General features: G+C 40.3%; 1 protein-coding gene across 8 annotated transcripts in view; it reads left to right on the plus strand.

Moving 5' to 3' along the window:
• AP4S1 (adaptor related protein complex 4 subunit sigma 1) overlaps window positions 1-25,933 on the plus strand; it is a 57,578-nt gene that overhangs the window by 22,312 nt on the left and 9,333 nt on the right. For 3 of the 8 annotated variants that reach the window (XM_036736774.1, XM_036736778.1, XM_036736777.1), the window contains exons 2-5: window positions 11,566-11,768; window positions 14,913-14,999; window positions 15,748-15,816; window positions 21,832-21,908. In XM_036736774.1, coding sequence (XP_036592669.1) covers window positions 11,631-11,768; window positions 14,913-14,999; window positions 15,748-15,816; window positions 21,832-21,908 — 371 coding nt within the window. In that variant the 5' untranslated portion in view covers window positions 11,566-11,630. Of the gene's footprint in view, window positions 1-1,796; window positions 1,901-11,565; window positions 11,769-14,912; window positions 15,000-15,747; window positions 15,817-21,831; window positions 21,909-22,425; window positions 25,469-25,933 lie in introns of those variants that run through there. The other 5 variants (XM_036736779.1, XM_036736771.1, XM_036736776.1 and 2 more) reach the window with 4 other exon arrangements.

Here is a 25,933-nt window from a genome sequence, read left to right on the forward strand (position 1 = left end):
TTCAGCTCCTTCATTGTCTGAAAGTTCATTTCAGTCTACCTTGGGGATGTTTTTCTAGAAAGAATATCTCTGATTTCTTGGATTGTAGTATTTAGAACTAAAAGGGAGCTATCTAATTATAGAATTATAGATTTAGAGCTGTAATCTAGAGCTACCTAGACCTAACAGGTGAAAAAAACAGCCCTAAAGAGGTTAAGTGACTCACCCAGGGTCACCTATGTAATAAGTAGCAGAACCCTGGTCTTCCAACCTCAATTATAATCCCCTTTCCACTTAAACCACAGTTGTACATATAATGTAAGTAAATTGGAAAATACTATCAGACTTGCTAAGTAAAATCTCTTTGCCAGATTTCCTAGCTTATATCTCTTAAGTAAAATGTCAGACTTTGTCATTTGGATTTATATCACAACTAGGATCAGAATTGAACAAGCCCTTTTTGAGTAACTAAACTAATGGAGTTGCGAGTCATTATCTACTAATAATGGGGAAATTCAGATATTCAGTTGCTGAGAAAGCAATAAAGTTGATTAAACTGTTAAACTAGTTCTTCGAATGTATGGTGGGGACAGTTTACTAACACACACTGGGAAGCACAGCTTGGTCAGCTGTCCTTAATTTGGTTCTTTCTCTCAAGGGATATAGGCCAGGTACCTAAAAATGTACAGAAACCTTGGAAGAAGCAAAATAAATACATCGTCAGAAACCTTCCCAAAAAAACCAGATAAGCCAGTAAGCTTTAAACAATGACCTTATGAAATCACATTTCCACAAGCTAAAAACCCTAGTCAGGAAGGATCTGATGGGAAAGAAAATCTTGTCAACAGTGTCCTCCAAGAACTTTAGAGCCTATTTAAATGAAAAGAAAAAAAAAAAACCTGAGGCCAAAATAATAAAAAAAACAACCCATATTAATGTATGAGAAGGAAAGAAAAGATAATCAATTGTCAAGTCAAATTGCCCCAAACTGTGGTGAAAAATCCCATTTTCTTAACTGCTAACCAGCATTATTTTCTCCTGTCTTAGGGATACTCAGGGGCAAATTTTGCTCAGAGAACAAAGTCAATATGGAGTAGTAAATAGGAGCCACTAATTGCTACTCCGATGTTTTCTGTGTCCTTGCCATATTGGTTAGTTGATGTCAGCACAACTATTCTGCAAAGTAGCACATATTTTAAGGAAATATGACATTTAGAAATGTCACTAGGAATGTTGTGATGAATCCAGTGTTCTCAATAAATATCTATACTGCAGCTGGATGCTTCTCTGAAAATTATATCATTTAGCTCGACATTTTCAAGCAAATGTTACTGACAAGTACTTAGCACAGGTTAAAAGTACTGCAAGAAAAGTTACTTTGTCTTCAAGAATGCAGGCTCCGGTCATAAAATTATGGAATTTTAGGACTGAAAGTGACCTTAAATGTTTATCTAGGCCAATGCTGTCATCTTACAAACAAGGAAAGGATGATTATTTTTACTTTTTATTTCTATTTTCTTTATTTAAAATGTGTTTTCTTAATCTGTGAAAAACTGAATTACAAGTGCTTTCAATCAGTCATGAGACACTTGTGAAGTGCCTACTATGTGCCAAGCGCTGGAGATACAGATAGAAAAGGGCAGTCCCTGCCCCTAAGAAGTAGTGTTTTATGTCCCACCAAAACTGTGGGAAATTTTAGAAGATTACAGATACCATGCAGATCTTCTTGCCTCGTGTGTTAGAAGTTATCCGTGGTCATTCATTGCCTACCATGGTACCTGATGAGGCCTTCTGATTTGATTTAATTTGACATTTAGCCTGGTGAGCCTTGCAGACCTGCAGGCTACGCTGTGGGGAGTATCGTAGGAAGAAAAAGAATGAGTTGCAAGGAGCGTCATCTGGAGTTGCAATCGAGGTCAGGGTAAGTAAGGTCTGAGGCTAGAGATGGACAACAGCGTTTATGGAATATTCACAAATACACACATATCATCCATTGAAATTAACATGGAAATTTGGTGTGTTATTAAGTAAAAAGGATATTAAAAATTGATCTTGTGACCTACAACATGAACACCATTCTTTTCTTGCGTTACAAAATGTGCATTGCCATCAGAAGCGTTAGCCCCGCTAGTCTTAACTTGTAACTGATTAAAATGCTGCTTCGAAATTTACAAAGTACCAGACGTGCATTGTTCATTAAATCTTCATGACAGCCCTGTGAGGCGGGTGGCACGAGGTTTCCTTTGCTGTCATTGTGGTCTGAACCTGTGATTTTATTGGTACGAAGAACTGCTGGGGAGGATCGCACTTGATACCGCTGATGTCTTTCATCTAACTTAGCATATTCGAGAATTGCCTGCCTCTCTGTATATCAGTGACTTGCCCAGCCACAAAACTAGCAGGTGGCAAAGGCAGGACTCGCCCCAGACAGGTGTGATTCCAGCACTGGCCCTCTATGCTCAACACCTTACGTATCTAGGAAGTAAGGCTCTGAATTAAAGGGTCTGGCCCGAGGTCACACAGTAGTGCCAGACTGAGGTTCAAACCTACGTCTCTTTTTTTATTGCAAATCTAGTACCTTTTACAGTACAGCACATTGCTTCTAATAATAATAGCTAACACTTTTATACTCTGTGCCAAGCGCCTTACAAATAGTATCACATTCTGATCCTCACAGTAACCCAACTCCATTTTACAGTCAAGAAAACTGAGGCAGCTAGGGTTATACTGCTAGTGTGTATCTGGAAGACCTAAGTTCAAATCCAGCCTCACCTACTAGCTCTGTGACCCTGGGCAAGTCACTTGACCCTGTTTGCTTCAGGTTCCTCATGTGTAAAATGAGCTGGAGAAAGAAATGGCAAACCACTCCAGAATCTCTGCCAAGAAAACCCCGAATGGGGTCACAAAGAGTCAGACATGACCGAAACTACTGAACAGCAGTGAACTTCCTGACTTCAGAACCGGCGCTTCTTCCACTGCACCGCCCAGCTTCTCATTGGCTTGCCATGGTCTTATGAAATCCAGAAGGAGCAAGCAGCTGTTCTGAGCCAGATGAGTGATGGAACCCATCTGCAGAGACAGACCTACCAAGTGACCCCTCGGATTGCCTAACAACCCAAACTAACGAGCATTTAGGAAGCACCTACCGTGTTCAAGACACAGCACTTTGCACTAGGAAAACAAAACCAAAAACCAGCCCCTGCCCACAAGGAGATGCACCATGAGAGCAGATAAATACATGCGTGATCATTTGAGGGAAGGCACATTGTCACTAGGCTGTGAGTGTATCTGTGCCAAAAAGCTGGTTGCAAAAAAAAAAATCCCATTATGTCTGTAAGGTCTAAGCAAATAATATGAAGACTGCTGTTCACCATAAAGAGATTTTTAGGCCCATCACTCTCTGCTCCAGCTTGAAATTGTTGGGTTGTTAAAGCACTGTCACAGAGGATCATAGAATTATAAATTTAGCTGGAGAGGACCTTTCAGATGATCTCCCGCATTTTACAGATGAGGAAGCTGAGCCTCAGGTTAAGTGAATGTCCAAGGTCACACAGAGATTGACTGATAGAGCTCGGATTCATATCTGGGTTCTCTGACTCCAGGTAAATTCTTTTGATGTGGTGTCAGGGAAGGCATCGAGGGAGAAGGAGGTTTCCTATAATTATTTATAGGTGCATACTGTGGTAGTCAGCACATAGGCCATACTTCTCAAAAATATGGCAGGTGTAAAACCGGAGTGTGGCCTATAATCCGCATTATTTTTCAGTTTATATAACTATTTATTTTCCTGTCCAAGAGTCTTCATTTTAGGAATTATAGCCTATGTGAAAAACACAGCGTGGTGGGTAGAAAGTATGATGGGCCTGTAATCAGGAAAATTGTGGATTAGAATTTTGTCTCCAGGTCTTACTTTCTTTGTGACTTTGAGCAAGTTACAAACTCTCTGAGCCTTACTTTCCTCATTTACCAAATGGAGTTAAGTTTTGGAGACCTTAAATCCCATTGTTAACGTCACCTAGTATTCCCTTTCACCCAGTGTGGTACTGTTAGTATTTTGGGTTTTCACATAAAACCAGGGTTGCTAGAAATATCCTTTCAAGATGCTATTATATAATAAATTGTTTCATAAAGGGATTTACATTGTAAGGTAAATTTATATAAACCACTAGTCAGAAAGAGTTGGACCATTTTTATTTCTAGAGAGTACATCTTTGCTGTATGATAGAAATACATTCTTTACAGTTCCAAAATACCAAGAACCATAGAATTTTTACAGTTAAATGGGAACTTAGATATCTTCTACACATAGTTTTCCTTTTTTGACAAGTACATATTATACATTTCAGTGATTTATTTTGGCCTTTTTTCAAATTTATGTTGCAACTCTACCAGAAAAATAAATATTTGATCCTACCATTTTATTTACCAAAGCTAACAAGTCAGTAATTATAAAAGGTATTGGATATTTCTGCCTGCTAAATAAATTTATCCAAGCAGAAAGATTCTGGTATACTGAAGAGAAAACCCAGCCGCCAAACCTAGATAGGCCCAGCTACTAAATAGCAGTGTAAACGTGGGCAGGCCACTTTTCTGCGTTTATTGTTTCCTTGTCTCTAAAACAAGGGAGTCGGACTAGATTTCACACAAGCTCCCTTCCAGCTCTGACATTCTCGGATTCTAACCCACAGGAATATAAAGACAAAAAATAACAAATAATCACATCGCTGTCCAACTCCGTTGGCTTGTGCTTTGACCAGGCTTTTCTCTGAGTGTTTGTTCTTAGAGTCTTGAGACACATCTTCTTGTATGACCTGGCTCACTTTGCTAGTTGTAGTCTTTGTACCTTTTTATCTCCCTTCCTGAGGAGGGCTGCCGATTGGCTTCTGCCACAGTTACCTCGTTTTCTTTTCCTCTAGGGGTCTCATGGTTTCTTTGCAAGGATGTACAACTAACTCCCCTGCTTAGAATATCTGAACTGGAAAAGCCCTGAGAGTTCACTTGGCCCAAACCCTTCCATTTCACAGAGAGAAAATGACTAGCCCTGGATCAGCCAGAGGCATAGTGGTGGAGTCAGGTTGAAAGAAGTCAGAGCCTCCTAGCTCCTGGTCCGAGGCTTGTGTCGAGGCCGCCATGCTCCCTTTGTCTCTTAAATAGGGATTTTCCTTATTTTGTAACCACCAAGCTCCTTGATTTTTGGTTAAAAGCCAAGAGTTTATCAAGCTAAGAGTCAGCTGTGGCATCATGGAAAGAGCCCTGGGCTTAGGATCCAGGCTCAGCCATTCAGTAGCCCCTGTGATCTTGAATAAGCCACTCAACTTCTCTGTGCCTCAGATTCCTCAGTAGATTGAGGATAATGATCTTTGTAGGCCTGACCTCACAAGGTTTTACAAGGCAAGTGCTTTGTAAACTTTAAAGCCCTACAGAAAAGTGAACAATAAATGGGGGGGGGAGTTAATTCCTGCTCTCTTGCCCCTCCCTACACTTGTCTCAACATATCCCTTATTACTCTTCCTGAATTTCATAATCATTTGATCTCCCTCCTTCCTAATAAATAAGGACCTCAACTAGACGCATCCTCAGTTCCTTGATGTATTTATGTTTTCCTGTGTCTGTTTTCGTATTTTATGGTAAAAGCAGTCTGTAAGTACCATGCTCCATTGTTGCCATGGTGGGTCCTATCCCACGTGAAAGGGTCCTTGGCTATGGGCCGACACAAAGAGCTGTGCTTACAACCCTTTAGTCGCATTTATCTTTGCCTTTAAAATCATGCATCTTAATGAGTGTCAGAGTCACAAGCCCTTCTTTGGAATGCTTGTGGTGAGAACCCTATCCTTAAGGAAACAGGAAAGAATCTGATCCCCTGGTAAAGCATCTTGGTGAGCTCTTTTTACATTCTCACTTTACCTCATATTCCAACCAACCTGTTTAAAGGCAAAGGCTTAGTTGTGGGCATCTTAAACAAATGAGAAAAGGCTCTCCTCCCATGATGGGAAGACATGACCCCATATATCTCATTCCATTGGGTTTAAAAGGAGCTTTAAAATAGTTATGCTGGAAAAAAAAATTTAAAAAAAGAAGAAAGAAAGAAAAAAGATACCAATCTTCGCTTGTTAGGGGTAATTTCTCAGCACAGAGTCACCTGCTATCATTTCCCAGCACTAGCTTTTAGAGAGAGTAAAGGCCTCGAAGCCAGGCCATTATGCATCAGGACTGTGTTGCAACCCCACCTACAGCCATGAGTTTATCTTCCTGGAAGAGTGGCTAGGTGACCTCAGCACACCCCCACTGGCACAGCTGTCATAGCATGAATGGGAACCTTTCTGAATAACATCCTGTTCTCTGAGTGGATATATAGATGCAGTGCCACACCTTGCCAGACAAACTGTATATTAAATATCTGGGTTCATTACAGCTGTTGTCACTGTCAATCACTGCAGAGGTTTGGTGTGGGCTGTTGGCTTGGATTTAGGTGTGACATCTGTTCTGATAATTTTTTTAAAAGGTGACCTGGGAGAATAATACCATAGTACATAGAAACATCATCTACGCCCCCTCTTCTCTCCCCACCCCAAGTTCCTTGGTTCCAGAAGTTGCATGCAAATTCTCCAGATTGGAAAAATTTCTGTTGTTTTCTCTTTGGGTCACCGTTTACATGGTGTAGAGGTGGTGTAACCTGGACCTGCCTCCACAAGATCCAGTTTTGCAGGACGTCCTGAGGATTGGCCCTCCCCCACCTTATTGGGCTAACTCCAATACATCCAGCCCTCATTGTTCTCCATAGCTCCATATGCTTTGTCAGAGCTGCAGTGTTTTTGCTGCCATCATTAATCAGTGAGATTTAAGGAAGTGAGAGGCAGGTAAGGATTATTCAGCTCTATCCTTAGCTAACATTGGTACCCCATCAGAGCACATGATTAGAGGCTATATATCTTACGAGGGATACCAGTAATACCATACGTGGCAGAGTTCATGTTGACACCTTAAAAATAAAAAATTCTCCCCCAAATTAGGCTCACCATATGCCAGGAATATAGACAACTGAATTCTTTCCAACCTGGATCTCAGTAGTGATGGATAGAGTAACACCTGTGGTAGCTGTTAAGGGCTAAATGCTCAACGTCATTCAAGGATAATAGTAATAGCTAACATTTATGTAGCACCTACTGTGTGCCAGGCACTGCTGTCAGTGCTTTACAAGCATTATCTCATTTGATTCTCACAACAACCCTGCTATTATCCTCGTTTTAAAGGTGAGGAAACTGAGGCAAATAGATGTTAAGTAACTTAACACTTACCCCAGATAAGAACTTACCCATTAGCCGTTCCTTAAGCATTTGGTAGGGCAGGCTGTTGGCCATTTGTTGTAGCAGTTGAGAGCAGCAGTAAAACAAGGGCAGACTCATAGGGTAAGTTTGAATTTTTTAATTCAGAAAAATCAATCAGTCTGTATGACCAGAGACTTCTACTCTGTGATATACAGCTAATATCTTGTGAATTCATTGAAGGCAGAACCTGTTTTTTGCTTTGTATCCCCAGAGCTCTTATCCAATGCCTGGCACATAGTAGTTGTGTAACAATAAATGTTTATTGGATCGGTTTGCATTTCATTGGCTCGATTATGCTAATAAAACATTTCTGCCAGAAGAGTTAATCAATCAAGAGGCATTTTACCAAGCTCTTACTATGTGCCAGGCACTGTGCTAGATGCCGGGGATACAAACACAAAACTGAGGGATACAAACATTGGGATGGTATCTTTTATAATACTTCTTACAGGACATTTAAAAATTACTTCATGTGCAAATTCTTCTTTGGGAACATGCTACAGCTTAGTTATGTCCACAGTATCTCGCCACTTCCCCTTTGGCCTACCCAGTTTTGATTCTTTGGAGATTGTGGTGTTCCTTGAGTCACAGCCAGACAGCATCACTGGAAGAATGATAATGTCAGAAAGATGGATTCTTCTATCTGGGAACAACCTTGGTTCATCGAAAGCCCTGAGCAATTTTCTAAATATAATCCAAGTGAATACTCTTCCTTCTGTTCTGTTTTGAGTCTAGATCTGTCCAAGATATGTACTAATGGACAAACTAATGAATTTCTCATGTTAACTGGATGGATAATAGGCCTTTTTACTTTTCTTGGGCTTGTTTGAATTAAGTTGATCTCTTTTGAGTAGTCATAGATCCTAGGACAGGGGCCCTGTGGTATTCGAGGGTTTGCAGGCAACCTCAGAAGGGAACATTGAAAGACACAGAATCCCTCTTCTACGACAGTGGCAAACATCTTTGGCAGGCATGTGCTTCTCAGTTTTGTGCCACTTTGATATCTATAATCAGAGGATCATTGTACAAAAACATGGCTGGATTGCTTCTGCCGAGGAATGTTGTGTGATCTGAACATAGATGTAGGTGACCATTGTTGGACGAGACCCTTTAAGGCTAAATTTTGCACAACCGATTTTTCCATTCTCTAAATCTTTCATCATTTAAGTTACTGGGAAGATCTGGTCTGCTGTAGAGGACTGTCTGCACAAGCAAATACCACCCACTTCTTAGGGTTGGGTGAGGATCAATGAAATAATGTATTTAATACTTCAGAACTTAAGGCAATATATAAATGTGACCTATTATCATCATCATTATTATTACATTATCATTCAAGAATGTCCTCCATATATATGTCAGTTATTCTTATAAAAGTTATAGGGTGATAAAGTAGCCATATGGGTTCAGAAGTTACTGATGTCCTCTCTCCATCATGCTTTTTATTGTAATAAAACAACCTGCAATTTTCAAGAGTTATTTGATATAGCCACCCCTTTTTGGATATTTTGAAAATCAGTACTTTTGAAACTGTGTCACCTTTAGTACAAATCTCTTCTTTATAAACTTAGCCTTGTTCAGCTTTTCCTCTCAATTTCATTTTCTTGAAGTCACTCACACTTCTTGTGCAGGGAAACAAGTTGTTTGAGTCTAAATGTGGAGACATCAGTAATAAAAATAGATTGCTATAGAAATATTGGCAGGTCTGTTCCATTTTTTCATCCATTCTTTGTTTTTCCAAATTATTCATAATCATTCCTAGGATGATCTGGTTTAATAGAGGATCATGTGAAACTTTATACAGACTCCTTTTTACTTTGGTGACCCTTTGTTCTGCTGTCATGGGTCTGTTCTACCTCATGATGTTTTGCAAATGAATTTTGTAAATAAGATCAGTTTTGCTCTTGTAATTATGGCATCTGCTTGACGAGTGTTTGCTGGCAGAGATGGTTTCTGGGCATTGTGAGCCTCCTTGTTTTGGTCATAGCTATAAAATAGTTAAAGTCAGTGTCTTTGCTTATATCCATTTCCCTCTTTTCATCGTAGACAAATAGGCTGTCGGAAATGTGATTAATGACCTTCCTTCTTTTTTCTTCTAGATTGGTTTTGATTTTTATCTTTGTTTTAACTGGCCAACAGTCCTAGCACACGGATATGCAAATACGTGCAAGATAGAAAATGACTTCCACATTGGCAATTAGATATTTCCTGTATGTTATGATATAGTCAATTTTGCAACATTATTTGGCGCTCACCATATCCAACACCTTTCAGTCTCTCATGAAAACAAATATCTATGGCATAGAGTATTTCACTAACTTTTATCTTTGTTCATTTCTTAATCTCAAAACAAATTTCCCACCGTACTTTATCCCCTGTGTCCATTTTCACATTAAGTTCCTTAAGCTTCAGTGACTCATTTGCTGGCTTTGTTTGGAAGAACTTGTCAGGTTCTGCATAGAATTTCATTACCGCTTCATCCTCTGCAGTTGATGTTGCCACACAGACTATTATGTTCATGACGGTCTTTTTGCTTATAGTAAGAATGTTAGTATTAACACAATTCACTTACTCCATTGAATGGTAAATAGGTGACTGACTGACTGAATGAATAAACCAGAATTTATTAAACACCAGTGCTAAGACTTCCGCTAAACTCTGAGGATACAGAAAGAAAAACAAGACAGTCACATTCTGAGAAGCTTACACTCTAACAGGGCAGAGGGTCTTAAACCTCTATTGGTTCATAAAGCCCCTTTTCGAAAGGTTGTCTGGTGAAGCCTATAGACCCCTGGTTTTTTTTGCTTTTTTTTTTAGACCCCAGTTTTTCAATGCATAAGATAAAATACATAGGATTTCAAATGAAACTATGTTGAAATAAAGTTATAATTTTTTTAAATCCACAGACCCCAGACCATTTATAAGAGAGCTTAGATGGAGAGGCAGATGGTCCTTAGGGTACAGTGGCAAGACTACTAACAATGTATTTTCTTTAGTGTCATCTCCATTGATAGCTGTATCGATTTCCAATTTTGAATCATTTGATCATTTCAAAGACTCCACTGGCAAGAACTTTCTTCTCCAGGTCTTCAGTTGCCATGGGTGCAGCACCTGCAGAAGCAGCTGTGGGATCAGGTCTCTGTAGGAAATGCTACCACAGATAATGGCGGTGAGAACAAGCTTGGGAGCAGAGCTGTTGGCCTGGGGGGCTGCCCTTCTCCTAGCTTTCAGGTGTAGAGTCTGGACTGCATCCTGATCTAAGTGATGGTGGTGGTTTGGCCCAACCATCCGGAGGGGTTTGTTAGCTTGATGGGGCTTGAACAAGGAACTCACACTTTAATAACCAGCATTTCCTATGTATGTATGATAGATATGCACATAGGTAGTACATTCAACCTTCTGCCCAATGTCTTTCTCTTCAACCACAGACACTGAAAGAGTAGAAGACCACAGACAACTGGGCCTTTTTAAACAGTTTTCTTTGTTTTAAGGGTACTTTGACCAAATGATTCATCACCTTGTAGCCAACCTATTAGTGAGGACCTTCTCTGTAATTATACAGACTGGCCCTCAGACCGCAAATACAGTCTGTCATGGAGACCATACTTGAAGCATTTCCAACTTGACAAAATTTCCTGGCACTTAAATTTTGCTGACATAGCCTTTGGGGTCATTTGAGCATTCTAAGGAGACATCTAAGGAGAACTTCCATAGGCAGTTAATACCTAGTATAAATTTTTTTTATTAAGTCATATGGTGCTCTTTCTGGGGAAAAAAGTTCACATATCTCAAGGAATAAAGATTTTATTTAGAGAGTATTTTATTTATCTCGGGGCCATAGGTGGTACAATGGATAGAAAGACAGGCCTCAAGTCAGGAAAACTCATCTTTCTGAGTTCAAATCTGGCCTCAGACACTTATTAGCTGTGTGACCTTGGGCAAGTCACTTAACCCTGTTGTCCTCAGTTCCTCAAATGTAACATGAGCTGTAGAGAAGGAAATGGCAAACCAATGTCTTTGCCAAGAAAACTCCAAATGGGGTCATGATGTCAGACAAAAACTGAAAATGACTGAACTGAACTCAATTGAACTTATTCACCTCAAATAATTAGAAAGTATAATGGAAGTATTTGGGAAATTTGGTCTTTTTAAGAATTTGTTTTTGCATACCTCACACCTATCAGAATGCCTTGCATATAGTAGGCACTTAGTAAATGTCTATACAATTGGATTAGCTTTAATACTGTCTTTTTCCTTTCAGGTGGACTGTTCCAGTTACAGCTGACATTTCTGTACTATATCAACATAAAATCCTACCCAGGAAAAATGATAAAATTTTTCCTCATGGTGAATAAGCAAGGACAGACCAGGCTTTCTAGATACTATGAACATGTGGAAATCAATAAGAGAACCATTCTGGAAGCAGACGTCATCAAAACATGCTTATCACGCTCCAAGGAACAAGTAAGTTTCTGTGATTCTCTTCTATCTCAGCAAGGCAGCCTTGTGTAACAACAGTGGGGGTGTAAGACCAATAACACCAGCACAGAGGAGGGCTGCTAGCACAGGTTCCTTGATCTGCTTTTCTAAAGGAAAGCAACTTTAAAGGGGTCAACAATCTCACTTTAATCAAACATAGAAGATACAAACAGCAGAAATCAACAGACAGGGCTTCCAACTGTCTGTCTTTAGCAATACATACATAGTTACCAGAGAGAGAAGCACCAGTATCTGGGTTTTCAAAGCCGGGGGGGCTCCTTAACGGCTACCCAGTCTCATCTGGCCACATCATAGGAACACTCTTCTAATGAGTGAGCCCCAAAGCAAAATGCTAACCTCAGAGTATATATACACTTCTTCGGGGTCAGAGGGCATCATAACCCTCGTGACCCAGGCTTATGTGACTTAGACTTCCATGTGACTTAAACAAGTCACATGGGCCTATTAACGGATGGGAAAGATCTTCCCATTAAGCAAAAATACATTAACAATACACCTTGGCAGTCATATTATTATGGGATTTTAAAGAACATCATTTTCTTTAAGCTGTCTTTTTTTCTTTTCAGTACATACGGCTTCTCCCTCTGCCACCCCGCCCCCCCGGCAAAAAAAATACCAACTACCAGAAATTGTTTGGGCCCCAAACATAGCTCCTTTTTCTTTCCTTAGGGACAAAGAACACTACCAACTCTTTGCATCGTCCATATACAGAAAACAATGCACTCACTGGAAGTGGCAACTCAAATGCCTTCCTCCTACCCCAGAATGTTAATGGATTATTACCCTTTTTTGGATTAATACAGAAATCATTCCTTATGAGTCTTAGTAGTCCCCTGAGCATATAGTTTTTTATGAAGCCAAGAATCAGTTTTGAAATGACTAGAATGGAAGTGAAATCTCTTTGGCCCATTTTGTGCCTGTTATACCACATTCTCTCTTGGTTTATATTTTCATTGCTATTTGCCCACCTTTATCGTAAACAGGCCTCTAAAATTACAGCGAAGCTAGAAGATTTCATGTAACATCTACTACTGCCAAAACACTCATTCGAACTTGGGGTTTCTTTTATTTCTAAGTGAAGAAAAGGGAGAAAAAAACTCATGAGTAGATAAATGTACCAATCCTTCAGTAGTCAGTGTTCATAGGTTAGTAGCTTTGATCCAGAAGGGACCTTGGAGGTTTTCTAGCCCTTACTCTTTCATTTTAACAATGGTGAAACTGAAGCCCAGAGCAGTTAAGGGACTTGCTAAAGGTCACTCAGGTAGGAATTGAATAGCGGATCTGGGATTAAGATTCTCATCTTCTTGTTCTAAATTCAACGCTCTCCACTAGACCGTGATGTCACATTAAAAAAAATCAAACTCATACCTAACTCTCTACCTATATGTGCCAAGTAAAGTGATATGAAGAATTTAGACAATTCTCTGATACAGTCAGGCTCCCACCTCCTTTTTCTTTCCTGAAATATCTGGAAAATTGAGGCTAAAATAGGAAGCCTCTTTAGATTATATCTGCCAACGCCATAGTTCCCCATTTTATTCTTTAGCAAGTATAGACTGAGAATGTGAGCTAGTACTGGGATGAACATAAAAAATATGTAAGTATTCACAACTCATATATTGAAACTATCTCCCTTTCTTGGCGTCTAAGTTTATTTTCCAGCCCTAACATATCAGAAATCCTCTCCAGGTTACTACTGTGACTTACCTAGTCAGAAGAAAACAGGGTTAATTGTTCAAGGGCTATGTTAAGAGCCATAGAAATATAACTGAACATAACAAACTAGTCATAGTTAAACTCCCTGCAGAGAACCAGCCCTCAGCAAATTGTGCATTATTTTCAAACTGGCCTTTAGAATGCGAGCTCTGGAATGTCAACGTATGGCTTTGCAGTTTTTGAAGCTTTCAAAATTATTTTAGAAGTCGCCTTGCATCTTGGAAACCTGGTGAGTTTTTTGGCATAAGTGAGTACCAGGAGTGTACAGTTTCTGAGGTGACCTCTGTTCTATCTGCTGAGGTTCTCTGATGCTTTTTATACCAGTAACTCCTTAGGGGTTTCAGAAAGATGTGAGTGAGTTGTCTTTATTTGAAGAACCCAGCTGTGCGTAGAGATACTACTGGCTCCACAGTCAGAGAACTGTGCATATCACCCTTTATCTGATTCAGAAAGCCAGGAGCAAATGTCCATTCCATCCGCCAACTCAAAAATATTCAGATGAATCTCTGATTGCAGAATTTCCACAGGTGCATCCAGCCCCTTGAGAGTAACCCATCATCTGACTACTAAAAGCCAGAATTTGGGCAGACAGACCCTAAGTCCAAAGGAAGAGTACTGGGATCCTTACAGCTGCCTCTCCCTTGGGTAGCTGCCATTGTAGCTTCTCCTGCTTGTCTTCCTTACAACGGCTTTAGTAGTAGAAGCAAAGAAAAGGAGAGGTATTTTTTCATATGATAGTGATGGGAGAGTAGTTATTTATTCATATGAAGCTATGTTTACAGTAGGAGATTTTGTTCAGCATCTGCCCACAAAAGCCATCTTTAAATAATTTATAGAAGGGAGAAATACCTGTCTCTTTTACCTACCTGGAAAAAAATCAAGATTTCTACTTGACGTTTACATTTCACATATGGAGATCTTTGAGGACCTGCAAGCACTTTCTGAAACTTTGAGGCCTTAGTTCTTTTCCATGAGACTTGGGGTAAACATAAACAATAAAAAATTTTCCCTTCCTTGATAGGTTAGATATTTTCATATTGGAATCAGCATGAGCAAAGCTGTGGCCCATGTACAGAATATTCATCACATATATCTTCTGTGTTCTCCATGGAGGCAAGCTAAGGAATAAAGGGGAAAAAGCCTCTATAGATGAGTCCCTGTGTAGATAGGCTCACTTTTCTTTACTGTAGACCACAAATTCACCTCCCCCTGGAAAGTGTCCCTAGAAGGTTGCAGAGAGAAGGGGGAAACAAAGGCTGGCTCATCTTTGGTATGTTCTGTATTTCTGGGAGTGTATTGACAGACACTCACACATTAAGTGGGAAATAGGCACATTCTTGTTAAGAAATCTCCTTAACTTAGGATCTGATATTTAAATGTGTTTCTGTCTAGTGCTCTTTTATCGAGTATAAGGATTTTAAACTTATATACCGGCAGTATGCAGCTCTCTTCATCGTGGTTGGGATCAATGAAACTGAGGTAAGAAAATAGAAAGGCCTGTGAAAAATGCAGGAGAATTGGGAGAATTGAGTCTGTTTTTGCTAAACTGGCATTTCTCTTTCCTCATTTCCACTGAAGTTTCTCACGACTATTTGAAGACTCAATTTGTGCTAGAGAACAAAAGGTATGTGGAGGAAGAGAACTGAAATATCATCTGCATTAGGTGATGGGCAGCTAACAGTGTTCTCTTCAAGCCTAGACGTGTGGCAAAGCCTTAAGCAACTAAGCACGCTCAAGGCAGCAGAGCTACATTCCTGTCTTGTCCTGACTTTTGTACCCTGCTCGGCATCAATCCCCCTCCCTGATTTTGGGTTCAAGATAGGGTCAGGAGAGGGAGAGAGCAGGCATCCAAGAAAGTCTTAGTGTCCGTCAGTTTGCTGCAGCTGTGAGGGCTGGCTTACAGGTGATAATGGATTATCCCCCAGGTGAGTTATCTGAAGCACCAAAAACAAAGAGGTCAAAGTGAGCTCAGCACTCCTCACTCTCATGTGCTAAAGTTGGGGTACTGCTTATTGATCCTGTTAGGCCATTAGGAGCTGAGAAGAAATGGCTTTAGAAGGAGTTTCCTCCTTTCCTGTATTTATCATTTTCTTCAGAAGTCAGAGCCTCCCCCCCCCCCCACACACACACGCTCACATACACCCACACAGACACCCCTTCTCTGGGAGTTGACTCTGTGTTTCATTCTATATTCAAATTCATCCATCAGCTTTCTTTTTTATTTCAGAATGAAATGGCTGTATATGAATTCATCCATAATTTTGTGGAAGTTTTGGACATGTATTTCAGCCGAGTGGTAAGTGTCGTAGCAAAAGAAGTAGTTTCCTTCATCTGCCCAGTTGTCCAGAAAAGGCCTTGGTCCTTTCGAGTTTTGAATTAGTTGTACATATAGCAGTTCAGCAGTTTAATAATGAAAAGGTTCCCAGTTTTTCTTCTTTATCATCGCTCACCCAAGGAAACCTATGTTGGCTGAGGTCTTTCTCACAGAATATGTCTAAGAAACTGATATCCTCTTCTTTTCGGAGCACTTTAAAAACAGGACCACTCTTCTCAATGAAGTCCTGTGATCATCAGAGTTATAGGTAAACATGACAAGGAGCATTTGGAAATATGTTCAAAGGAGATTCTTCATTAATTTAATAATGTCCTGTATTCTCTCCACAGACTGTCCACCATATTATCCATATAGTATATCACAGAACGCTAATGAAAAGGCTTGAAACTTACCATACTTTAATTTAAAATGACTCTTCTGTATAATAAGAATAATATATCGTTCACCTTTGCCACATTACCTTTAAGATTTAAAAGCTGCATTACCCTTACAATCTAAAAGCCTTTTACCCTTTAAGGACTTTCTCTATACAAACCCATAGTTTGAGAGCCAAAATAAATTCCCTATAGGAGACAGCTGAGTTCATAAGAATAAGAGTACGATGCCTGATTCTGGAAGGATATAATTTATTCAAAGTGAAACAAATAGGTAAAAGGTAGTGGAGCTGAGCAACACCATAGGAAAATACTTAGGTGTGGAAATTTAGGAAGCAGAGGTGGAGGCATGGTTGGAACATTTGGATAAAGATCAACAGAGACAGGAAAAGTAGTGACGCTATCCTTGGACTGCACTACAGAATGTACAAAGCACCTGGATGCAAAGAGGAAATAGATGAGGCGTTTGGAACACATCATGAGCCTGGGGGACTTTTGTTACCCAGGCTTTGGCTAGAGCCTTTGCCAAAAACAGAGAAGATAGTAATTTCTTGATTTGCCTCAACCATAAATTCATTCTTCAACTAGTAAAGGAATAAAAAGGGAAATTCTATTCTGGACCTAATTCTCAATAGGGGAAAACTGATTACTAGGACAGAAGTGATGGAAACCTTGGAAAGTGAAAACTCCATTATGAACAAAAAGCTAGGTATAGTATGAAATGCATCCTAGACTTTTGGAGAGCACATTTCGGAAGGTTCAGAGGAAGAACAGATTGGATCCAATGGATGAAAGTTCTAGAGCAGCAGTCCTCCAAGGACATTTGGAAAAACTCAAGAATGAGATTTCTGAAAACATAGGAACAGTTCTGGTGAGGAAATTAGGGTATCATCCATAAAGTAATGTGGGTCCACAGGAATCTCACTGACCAACTTAAATTTTTAAAAAGCTTCTACAAAAGGATAACAGAATAAGTACAAAAATGTGTTATGGTCCCAATTAGAATAGTTTTAGAAATACTATTGTGCTGTAAGAAATGAAAGGGATGGTTTCAGAGAAACCTGAGAAGACTTGTGTGAACTGATGCAGAGAACAATTAATATGATAACAATAATGTAAAGACAAACAGTTTTGAAAGACTTAGGAACACTGTTTAACACGATAACCAACCACAGTTCCTGAAGATTCATGATGAAACATGGTACTCACCTCCTGATAGAGGGGTGATAGACTCAGAGTACAGATTGACACATTTTTAAACAATTTTGGACCTGGCCAATGAGGAAATTTATTTTGATTTTGACAATACATGTTTGTAACAGAGACTATGTTTTTATTGTATCCTCAGCAAGGGAGAGGCTGGGGGCGCAGAGGGGCAGGGAGGAAGAAAAATTTGCATTTGAAAAAAATAAAATTTAATTTTAAAAAATAGTCTCAGAAATGCTAAACTCAAGAAATGAGGCAGTTAAAGACAGCAAAGTCTTTTTTTTCCTCTTCATTATATTAGGGCAAAGAAGATCAAAGGAGAGATAGGACTGCTGCTTGAGGTAGATGGGACAGAGAGACAGGAGGCATTTTGCTTTTTTTCTCTGCCACAAAGAATGTCCTTTGGATAGGAAAGGACAGAACAGAACCGACTCCTTGGAAACCAAGATAGATTCTGCAGACTAGAGGCCAAGGAGCTTGCCTTTAATTCCTGGCAAAATTCTAGAATATGTTGTTAGAGGCGTAATTAACGAACATCTAGAAAAGGAAGTAAAGAGCCCAGGAAGCTTCATCAAGAGCAGGTCTTACCGTATTGCCTCGTTTCCTTTTTTTAACAGGGTTACTGGGCTGGGAGTTCGGGGGAGTACTGCAGGTATCATAACCTGGATTCCATCATTGTTGTAGTTGTTAATAGTATTTTATTTTTTTCCAATTACATGTAAAGATAGTTTTCAGTATTCACTTTTATAAGATTTTGAGCTCCAAATATTTTTCTCCCTCCCTCCTTATCCTCCACCCTCCCCAAGACAGCAAGCAATCCGATACAGGTTCTACATGTACCTCATATTAAGCATATTTCCACATTAGTCATGTTGTAAAAGAAGAATCAGAACAAAAGGGAAAAACCAGGAGAAAGAAGAAACAAAAAAGTGAAAATAGTCTGCTTCCATCTGCATTCAAACCTCCATAGTTCTTTCTCTGGATGTGGATGGCATTTCCATCATGAATCTTTTTGGAGTTGTCTTAGATCCTCGCATTGCTGAGAAGAGCTAAGTCTTTTAAAGTTCATCATTGCACAGTGTTGCTGTTACTATGTATAGAGTTCCTCTGGTTCTGCTCGCTTCACTCTGAATCAGTTCATATAAGTCTTTCCAGGTTTTTCTGAAATCTGCCTGCTCATCATTTCTTACAGCACAATAGTATTCCATTACATTCACATACCACAACTTGTTCAGCCATTCCCCAATTGATGGGTACCCCCTCAATTTCCAATTCTTTGCCACCACAAAAAGAGCCACTATAAATATTTTTGTACGTTTGGGTCCTTTCCCCATTTTTGTGATCTCTTTGGAATACAGCCCTAGAAGTGGTATTGCTGGGTCAAAGGATATGCACATTTTTATAGCCCTTTGGGCATAGTTCCAAATTGTTCTCCAGAATGTTTGGATCAGTTCACAACTCTACCAACAATGCATCAGTGTTCCAGTTTTCCCACATCTTCTCCAACATTTATCATGTTCCTTTTCTGTCACATTAGCCAATCTGATAGGTGTAAAGTCTCTGCCTGGATTTTAGCAATGCATTTTTGACAGTACCTCTTATGCTATTTTTGTGGGCAAGATAAAGGTATTGCGGGCCAGATCATTAAGTGAATTCAGGACTAGTTGAATTACTGGATGCCAAAAGTAAATCATTAATCATTCAGTATTAACTTGGAAAGGAGTTCCTTAGTAGAGTACATTAGTGATCTCTGCTTCACCTTTTGCAGTTTAATTTTTTAAATCAGTACCTTGGATGACATTCTTATGAAATCTGAAAATTACATAGATCTTAGAAGAATAGCTAACCCACTGGATGACAGGATCAGAAGTCAACAGTATTTCAATAGGCTAGAATGTTGGGCCAATACTTATATGATGGAATCTAAGAGATAAATGTGAAGTCTTACATGTGAGTTCCAAAAATTCAGCACCACAAATACAAAATGGGAGGGGAGGGAAAGGGGATGACTAAGCAACACTTCACCTAAAAAAAAAAAACCCTGGGTATTTTAGTGGACTACAGGCTCAATGTGATTTAAAATACTGAGGGAGGGAGAGCATGGTAATAGAAAAAGCACTGGATTTGGAGTCAGAGGACTTGGGTTCAAATCTTGACTCTGTCCCTTCTGTGTGTCTTTCTGGCAGACCATCCAAGGTACAGCATGAGACACATTTTTTAACATAACCAGTGTGAGGAATTGTTTTGCTTTTCCCCAATAGAGAGTAGGGGGGTAAGAGCAGGAGAAAAATTTCTGTGGTTTGTTGTTTTTTCATTAAAATGTTTAGAATGACCTTTGTGACCTTGAGCAAGTCACTAAACTTCTCTGGTATCAGTCAGCCTCTGAGGCTCTGTCCAGTTTTCTATATCTATAATCCTGTCATCCTGTGGACAGTGGGATAGAGCAACCAAAAACGACAAGGCAAACTTAGGACGATTAGACATAACATCCAGGACAAGGGAGGAGACACTTTTTGTATCTGCCCCGGTTGGACAACGTGTGGAGAACTCTGTTCAGTCTTGAGTACCACATTCCATGGAGGACGTTGATTTGCTGGAAAGAATCCAGACTCAGCCAAAGGACCTCAACATTGTGCCTTATGAGAATGAGCCGGAAGAAGTGGGGATATGTTTACAGAAGATATGATTTAGGAGGGAGGGACATGATGGCGTCTTCAAGTATGTGAAGTACTGTCTCTCATGAAAGAGATTAAATGCTTGCCCTCAGTGGGTGGAACTAGAGACAGCACATGAGTGGGCATTCCAAAGAGGCAGATTTAAACCTGGCAAAGAAAAAATTCCTAATGATCAGAGCTGACCTAAGGTAGAATGGACTTAGGAAGCAGAGGAGAAGGAAATATTTGGGAAGAATACGATAGCTCTCTTTAAATATACGAAGGATTGTTATGAGGACGAGGGATTAGCCTTGTTCCTATTCCAGAGGGCAGAACCAAGACTGCTCATTGGAAATGACAGGGAAGCAGATTGGGGCTCAGTCTATGAAAACATTTCTTAATAACTACAAAGGGCTGAAAATTGAATGACTTGCCATAAAGGATTGTGAATTTCCATCACTGGGGATCTTCAAGCAGATGCCGAATATCCAGTTGTAGATGGCATTCATGATTTCTATTAAGACTGAGAATCCCTTCCAACTCTGGCAGTCAATTATTTTATTAGCCTCACATAAGAAAGATTGATAACAGTTCTCTTGAAAGGTAAAAGCAAATCTGGCACACATACCTGTAACCCCTTCTCCTGGAGAAGCTAAGCTTGGGATTTCTGAGTTGCCCTGTGTTATGCCAATCGAGTGTCTGTACCAAATCAGGCACAAATATGGTGAGCCCCCAAGAGCAGGGCCTCTAGGGAACAGCAGGTTCGTCTAGGAGATCCTAAAGATGACATCCAAAATCCATCTGGTGTTGCCTACCCAGGACTCTGGCATTTGACCATATCAAATGTAATTCAGGGGACCGAACTTATTTACATGTGATTCTAAATGAAAATGAAGCTTGTTGAGCGCGGAGCTGACGTTTTGTAACAACATAAAGGTTTTGTCTCACAAAGAAGGAACCTTACCTAAAACAGCAGAGCTGCAGATTTGGAGGAATCCAAAGGAGAAATGAGCAATATCCTGCCTTCAGTCTATTTCTTTGTTTCCTTGTTTATTTTTTATTATTCTGTGACAGAGAGAGTAAAGTAACAGGTTGTTGAATTAGGGCTATAATTCCACGAAGAGATACGATGACCACATAAACCCTAAAAGTAAAGAACAGAGATCTAGCCCTAAAGAGTGAGTGAACAATACTTGTATAATCCCAATGTATGCCCCACCTGGGATGACAGTAACAGAAAGAGGAGAAGAGCAAAAAATACTGTGGGAAAGAAAATAACATCTGTCCCACTCAAGCAGGATGTCTTGTCATCAGACATTTATTTTTAGATTTAGGAGTTTTGAACCTTCTTGCTAAGCCTATTTTTGAGCTTGCTGAATTTCCAGCTCTTTAATCCAGAGATCAGTTTCATGCTCAGAATCAAGATTTCAGAACATTAAGATAAACCTCAGCCAGCTTTCACCAGGCAAGATACTTGGTGTTAAGGAAACATCATTTCTCTGGGGTATGCCGGGACTCAGCCAAATTCCTTTTGAATATGATATAACTTTCTCCCGATCCATAAGATGACTTGTTCTGTCTTAGAATTCCTCAGGCTGGCCCCAAAGTCAGGACTCCTCGGCCTTCTCTTTTCTAAATTAGAATAGCGTTCTGTACGCAGAAGCCCTTCTTGGTCAGTATCCATATGGAGCAATACTATTCTCTGTCCTAGCTTCTCCTTTATTTTTTTTAATCTTTTTCAGAGTGAATTAGATGTATCCTTTTCAATTCTATGTGCCTGTTTGCACTCTACCATGCAAAGCATCAACTGTCTGAGCAGGTAAGTGTTACTTGTCAGATCCATATTCTCAGAGATGGACAGAAGCCTCTCTCTCATAAAGAAAAAAGTATTACTGGCTTGATTCCTAGACAGAGTATTCATTTGTTTATTACTATTATTTATTGATTTAACATCTAATAAGCTATAATAGGGGTTTTTATGTGGTGTCGATGAACTTTTAAAATATCTTAATAACCTTATTCTAGTATTATTTTTTTCCTCTGCACAATATACAATTCTATGTATTTTATTTTATGAACTTAAAAATCTTATTCTGAGAAGGGGTCCACATGTTTCACAGATTGCCAAAGGGGTCCAAAGCACAAAAAAGGGACAAGAATCCCTGAATTGACTCGGGCTCTGGGTAAAATTTAGGGGACGTATCCAGTTCTCTTGGAGCAACTGGATTTATAGGGATTCCCAAATATAAAACTGATAACAACAGCCCACATTTACCTGGTGCTTTAAGGTTTGCAAAACACTTTACATTTAGTATTTCATTCGATCCCCAATACAGGGTTTAGTAAGACCAAGATCATCACTAATGATGAGTCCAGACAAGATAGAAGGTTGAAAAGACTGTCCTCGTCATCATTCCCTTTTGACAGCAGCCGGAGACAACTGCCTCTTCTTCTTTTCTTTCCTTGATCTCCCTTTTTAAATCAAAGCTGCAAAGAGTCCTAAAAAGAACTATTATTTGCACAGAAATCTTTCAGGCACATTGATATTTGGCAGGAGCCTAGAAACAGGCTTTGTTTGGATGCCGTGGAAGCAAGTTGATTTTCGAGTTAATTTTTTACTTTAAAAAATTCTATTTATCACTGGGAGGTAAAATAAGAGGCCGCTTTGAAAACCAATCTCGCCCTTGTAAGTACCTAACTTATATTTGAGTAATGACAGTAATGTGGTAGCAATTTGGGGTGTGTTTTCAAGGATCCGAAAGGCTGTGATGTTGGACTAACTCTGGCTGGCAGTTTGGAGTAGAACTCATCCCAAGTCGTGAATGTTACAAGGAGGCCAGTTTCAGCTCCATCCAGGGGAATCTCCTTACCAGTTTTTGAGCTATTCTGACATGAAATGGGCTCCTTCTGGAAGCAATGAGTGCCCTGTCACCAAAAGTGTTTGAACAGAGTCTAACCACCGGTGTGAGATACTGGAAAGGGAGGAGTCCATTTTTACCCTGAGTTTGTGAGATATCCTCATTAAGATGTCTATAACTACTTCCCCTTCTCAGGACCTTTCCATGCGCTTTTCACAAAATGTCTCAGCTTTTTGAATAACATTTAAGCAGTTTTTATCATGCCTAAGTGATGTTCCTGAAGCGTAGGTCTGAACATTACTCTGCTGCTCAAAGAACTTTAATGGCTCCCTATTACCATAGGATCAGATACAGAGTCTTCTGCTGGGCATCTGAAACTCTTCCCAGCCTGGCTCCTGGCTGCCTTTCCAGCCTTAGACACCACTACATTCATGTGCTTTTTTGTCAAGCCAAACTGGCTTTCTTTTCCCTTCTTATACATGGCATCCCATCTCTAGTCCAGTCTCAGCCTTTCCACAGGCTGTCCCCCATATCCAGAACACACTCCCTTCTCCCTGCTGCCTCTCAGCCTTCTTAGTTTCTTTAAGGTTAGCTCATACGCCATCCCTTCTTCCGTGAGAACCTTTTCGTTTCCCTGGGTGCTAGGACCTCCACACCCAACTTTTGTTGTATTTGTTTTATATGGACCGATGTTTATATTGCATGTGGTATGTGTAGACAGATAAAAAGCTCCTTTAGGGCTTCCCTGTTGCCTTAGTATCACCACTGCCTAGCACAGTATTTGGCATGTAGCACTTAATAAATGTTTCTGGACTGACAGATGCCTCCTCCACTAAAGTTTCATTCCAGTGCTCCATCATGGTATGAAGATGATTTGGGGTTCTCAGAGGTTCTATCAGTGGACCACTGGCTCTGGAAAGCTTTGCCTTTGGCCCAGTGCCATATTTCTATCAGTTGTCTAAGGAACAGTGCAGCTAATTGGAGAGACCCTCATCACCAGATGATTCAATTTGGGTCCTAAGAGTTCATAAACTGTGGAGGGATTATGATCTCTATGGAAGGACTTTATGAATATTTGCCCATCAGAATGTCATCAATCCTCAGTCCTTTGCAAACAGAAAGGAAACAAAACACATCGTGTGTCTCCTGTTCACTTCTTAGCTTCTCACTCAAGTTCAGGGCAGAAAACAATCGTCTCTTTCCCTGTTTTGGTTGTCATGGGCCCATGGGATACCCACTTAACCCTTACTCACCTGGCCTATAGCCTCTGTCCTGGAACTCTGGGCAACTCTATTATTGTTAGTCCCTTAGAAACAGGACCAACCAACAGCCCTAGAAGTTCTAAATAAATGAACACCCAGGGTGTTTTTCAGAGCGCTACATGCATCTAGGTACTAGAAGAAACATTAGCCTTCAGGCCTTTGCCTCAATCACAGAAATCTAGGTCCTCAGAATTGAAAGCAAAAGATAGATTTGATCAACCCTCCTTTAGAGCTTTAGTTGGTTGCCAGGGATCTGAACGTTTTTTGAGCCAACGCCAAAGCAGATAGGCTGCCATTCCTGTGCCTACAGTCATCAGTTCAGAATTGCCTCATTCCTGAGGTGACTTGAATCTTGAATTTCCAGGATGTTGGGAAATGATGGTTGCCTGAGGACTGTGGCCCTCCCCGCCACGGGGTGATGCCAGTGTCTAGCATGACAACAAATCTCATCTGTTAAAAAAAACTGGCCAGTGGCCAGAAGGTCCATCTGAAGCGCAGATCAACTTCTTGGGCTAAATAGAACACTCCCCAGATCAGTTTGGTCCTTAAACTCACCCCAAGATATTCTTTTGTCTCTCCAAAAGCCACCGGAGATGAGCAAAACCTTGTAGAGGTGCCGACTGAAGCAGCTGTTGACCTTTCAAAGTTGTTTACTAAACGGAGCAGGATCATTGTCCCGAGGTCTGTTTTCATGTAACTTTTTATGCTGTCCATTTTTGCCTCTCTTTGTCAAAACCTTTTCAGGCTTCTGTGTCCTGGCAAGAGTGGCCTGGTGGGCGAGGCTGAGTCAGGGGACTGAGATTCTAATCCAGTTCCAGTTTGACAATTACCTGGTGATGATCTGTATAAATGGAAAGCATTATTAATATGCCATCTTGGAGCAGTGTTTCTTTTCTGGGTCACATAAGGATGTTTCCTATGGGTCCCCAAAGAATAGTTTATTCTGATAGAAGATTATTTGAATGAAGTTTAATAACTTATTAAAACACATCCTGGTCTAACCTGCTGGATTCTAACATCTCATTTGGCGAGTAGCCCTTTCTTATAAGGAGACCACTGGAGTAAATACTGAAGGAGATAATAAATTTCACTATGAAATGACCCCTCTCCTTAGGAATCTAGTTGAATCTGTGGCACATCCACAAACTTATAAAAAGAATACATGGTAATTAAATGCACCACAGAGACACAAAGGGCTATGTGAGATCCAAGCACTGGGGCAGGGAGGGAAGGCCATTGTCAGCTGGATGTTAGGATCTCCTGGAAAAGCTATAGCTTCCGATTTGGGCCTTACAGGAATTCAGATGGCTGCAAGTGGGTGGGAGGGAAGGGATTCCAGGCATTTGCTATTCAGTCATGTCCGACTCTGTGACCCCATGGACCATAGCGCATCAGCGCAGTCCATGGGCATTTCTTGGCAAAGGTCGCTGGAGTGGTTTGCCATTTCCTTCTCCTGTGAATGGTAAACAAGGGCAGAAGCAGGAAAATGTAGGGGAGCCACTAGGAGTGCCACGGAGTCCAGTTTGGCTAGAGCACGGACCACGTGTCGTAGTTGTTCAGTCACGTCTGACTCTTCATGACCCCATTTGGGGTTTTCTTAGCCCCGATATTGGGAGTGGTTTGCCAGTTCCTTCCCCAGCTCATTTTATGCATGAGGAAACTGAGGTACATGGAAAATCAGGTGCTTTGTAACTGTTGCTACCTTATCTTTCCAGTCTTATTTG

This window comes from Trichosurus vulpecula, chromosome 8 (genome assembly GCF_011100635.1).
Source record: "Trichosurus vulpecula isolate mTriVul1 chromosome 8, mTriVul1.pri, whole genome shotgun sequence".
NCBI lineage: Eukaryota > Metazoa > Chordata > Mammalia > Diprotodontia > Phalangeridae > Trichosurus > Trichosurus vulpecula.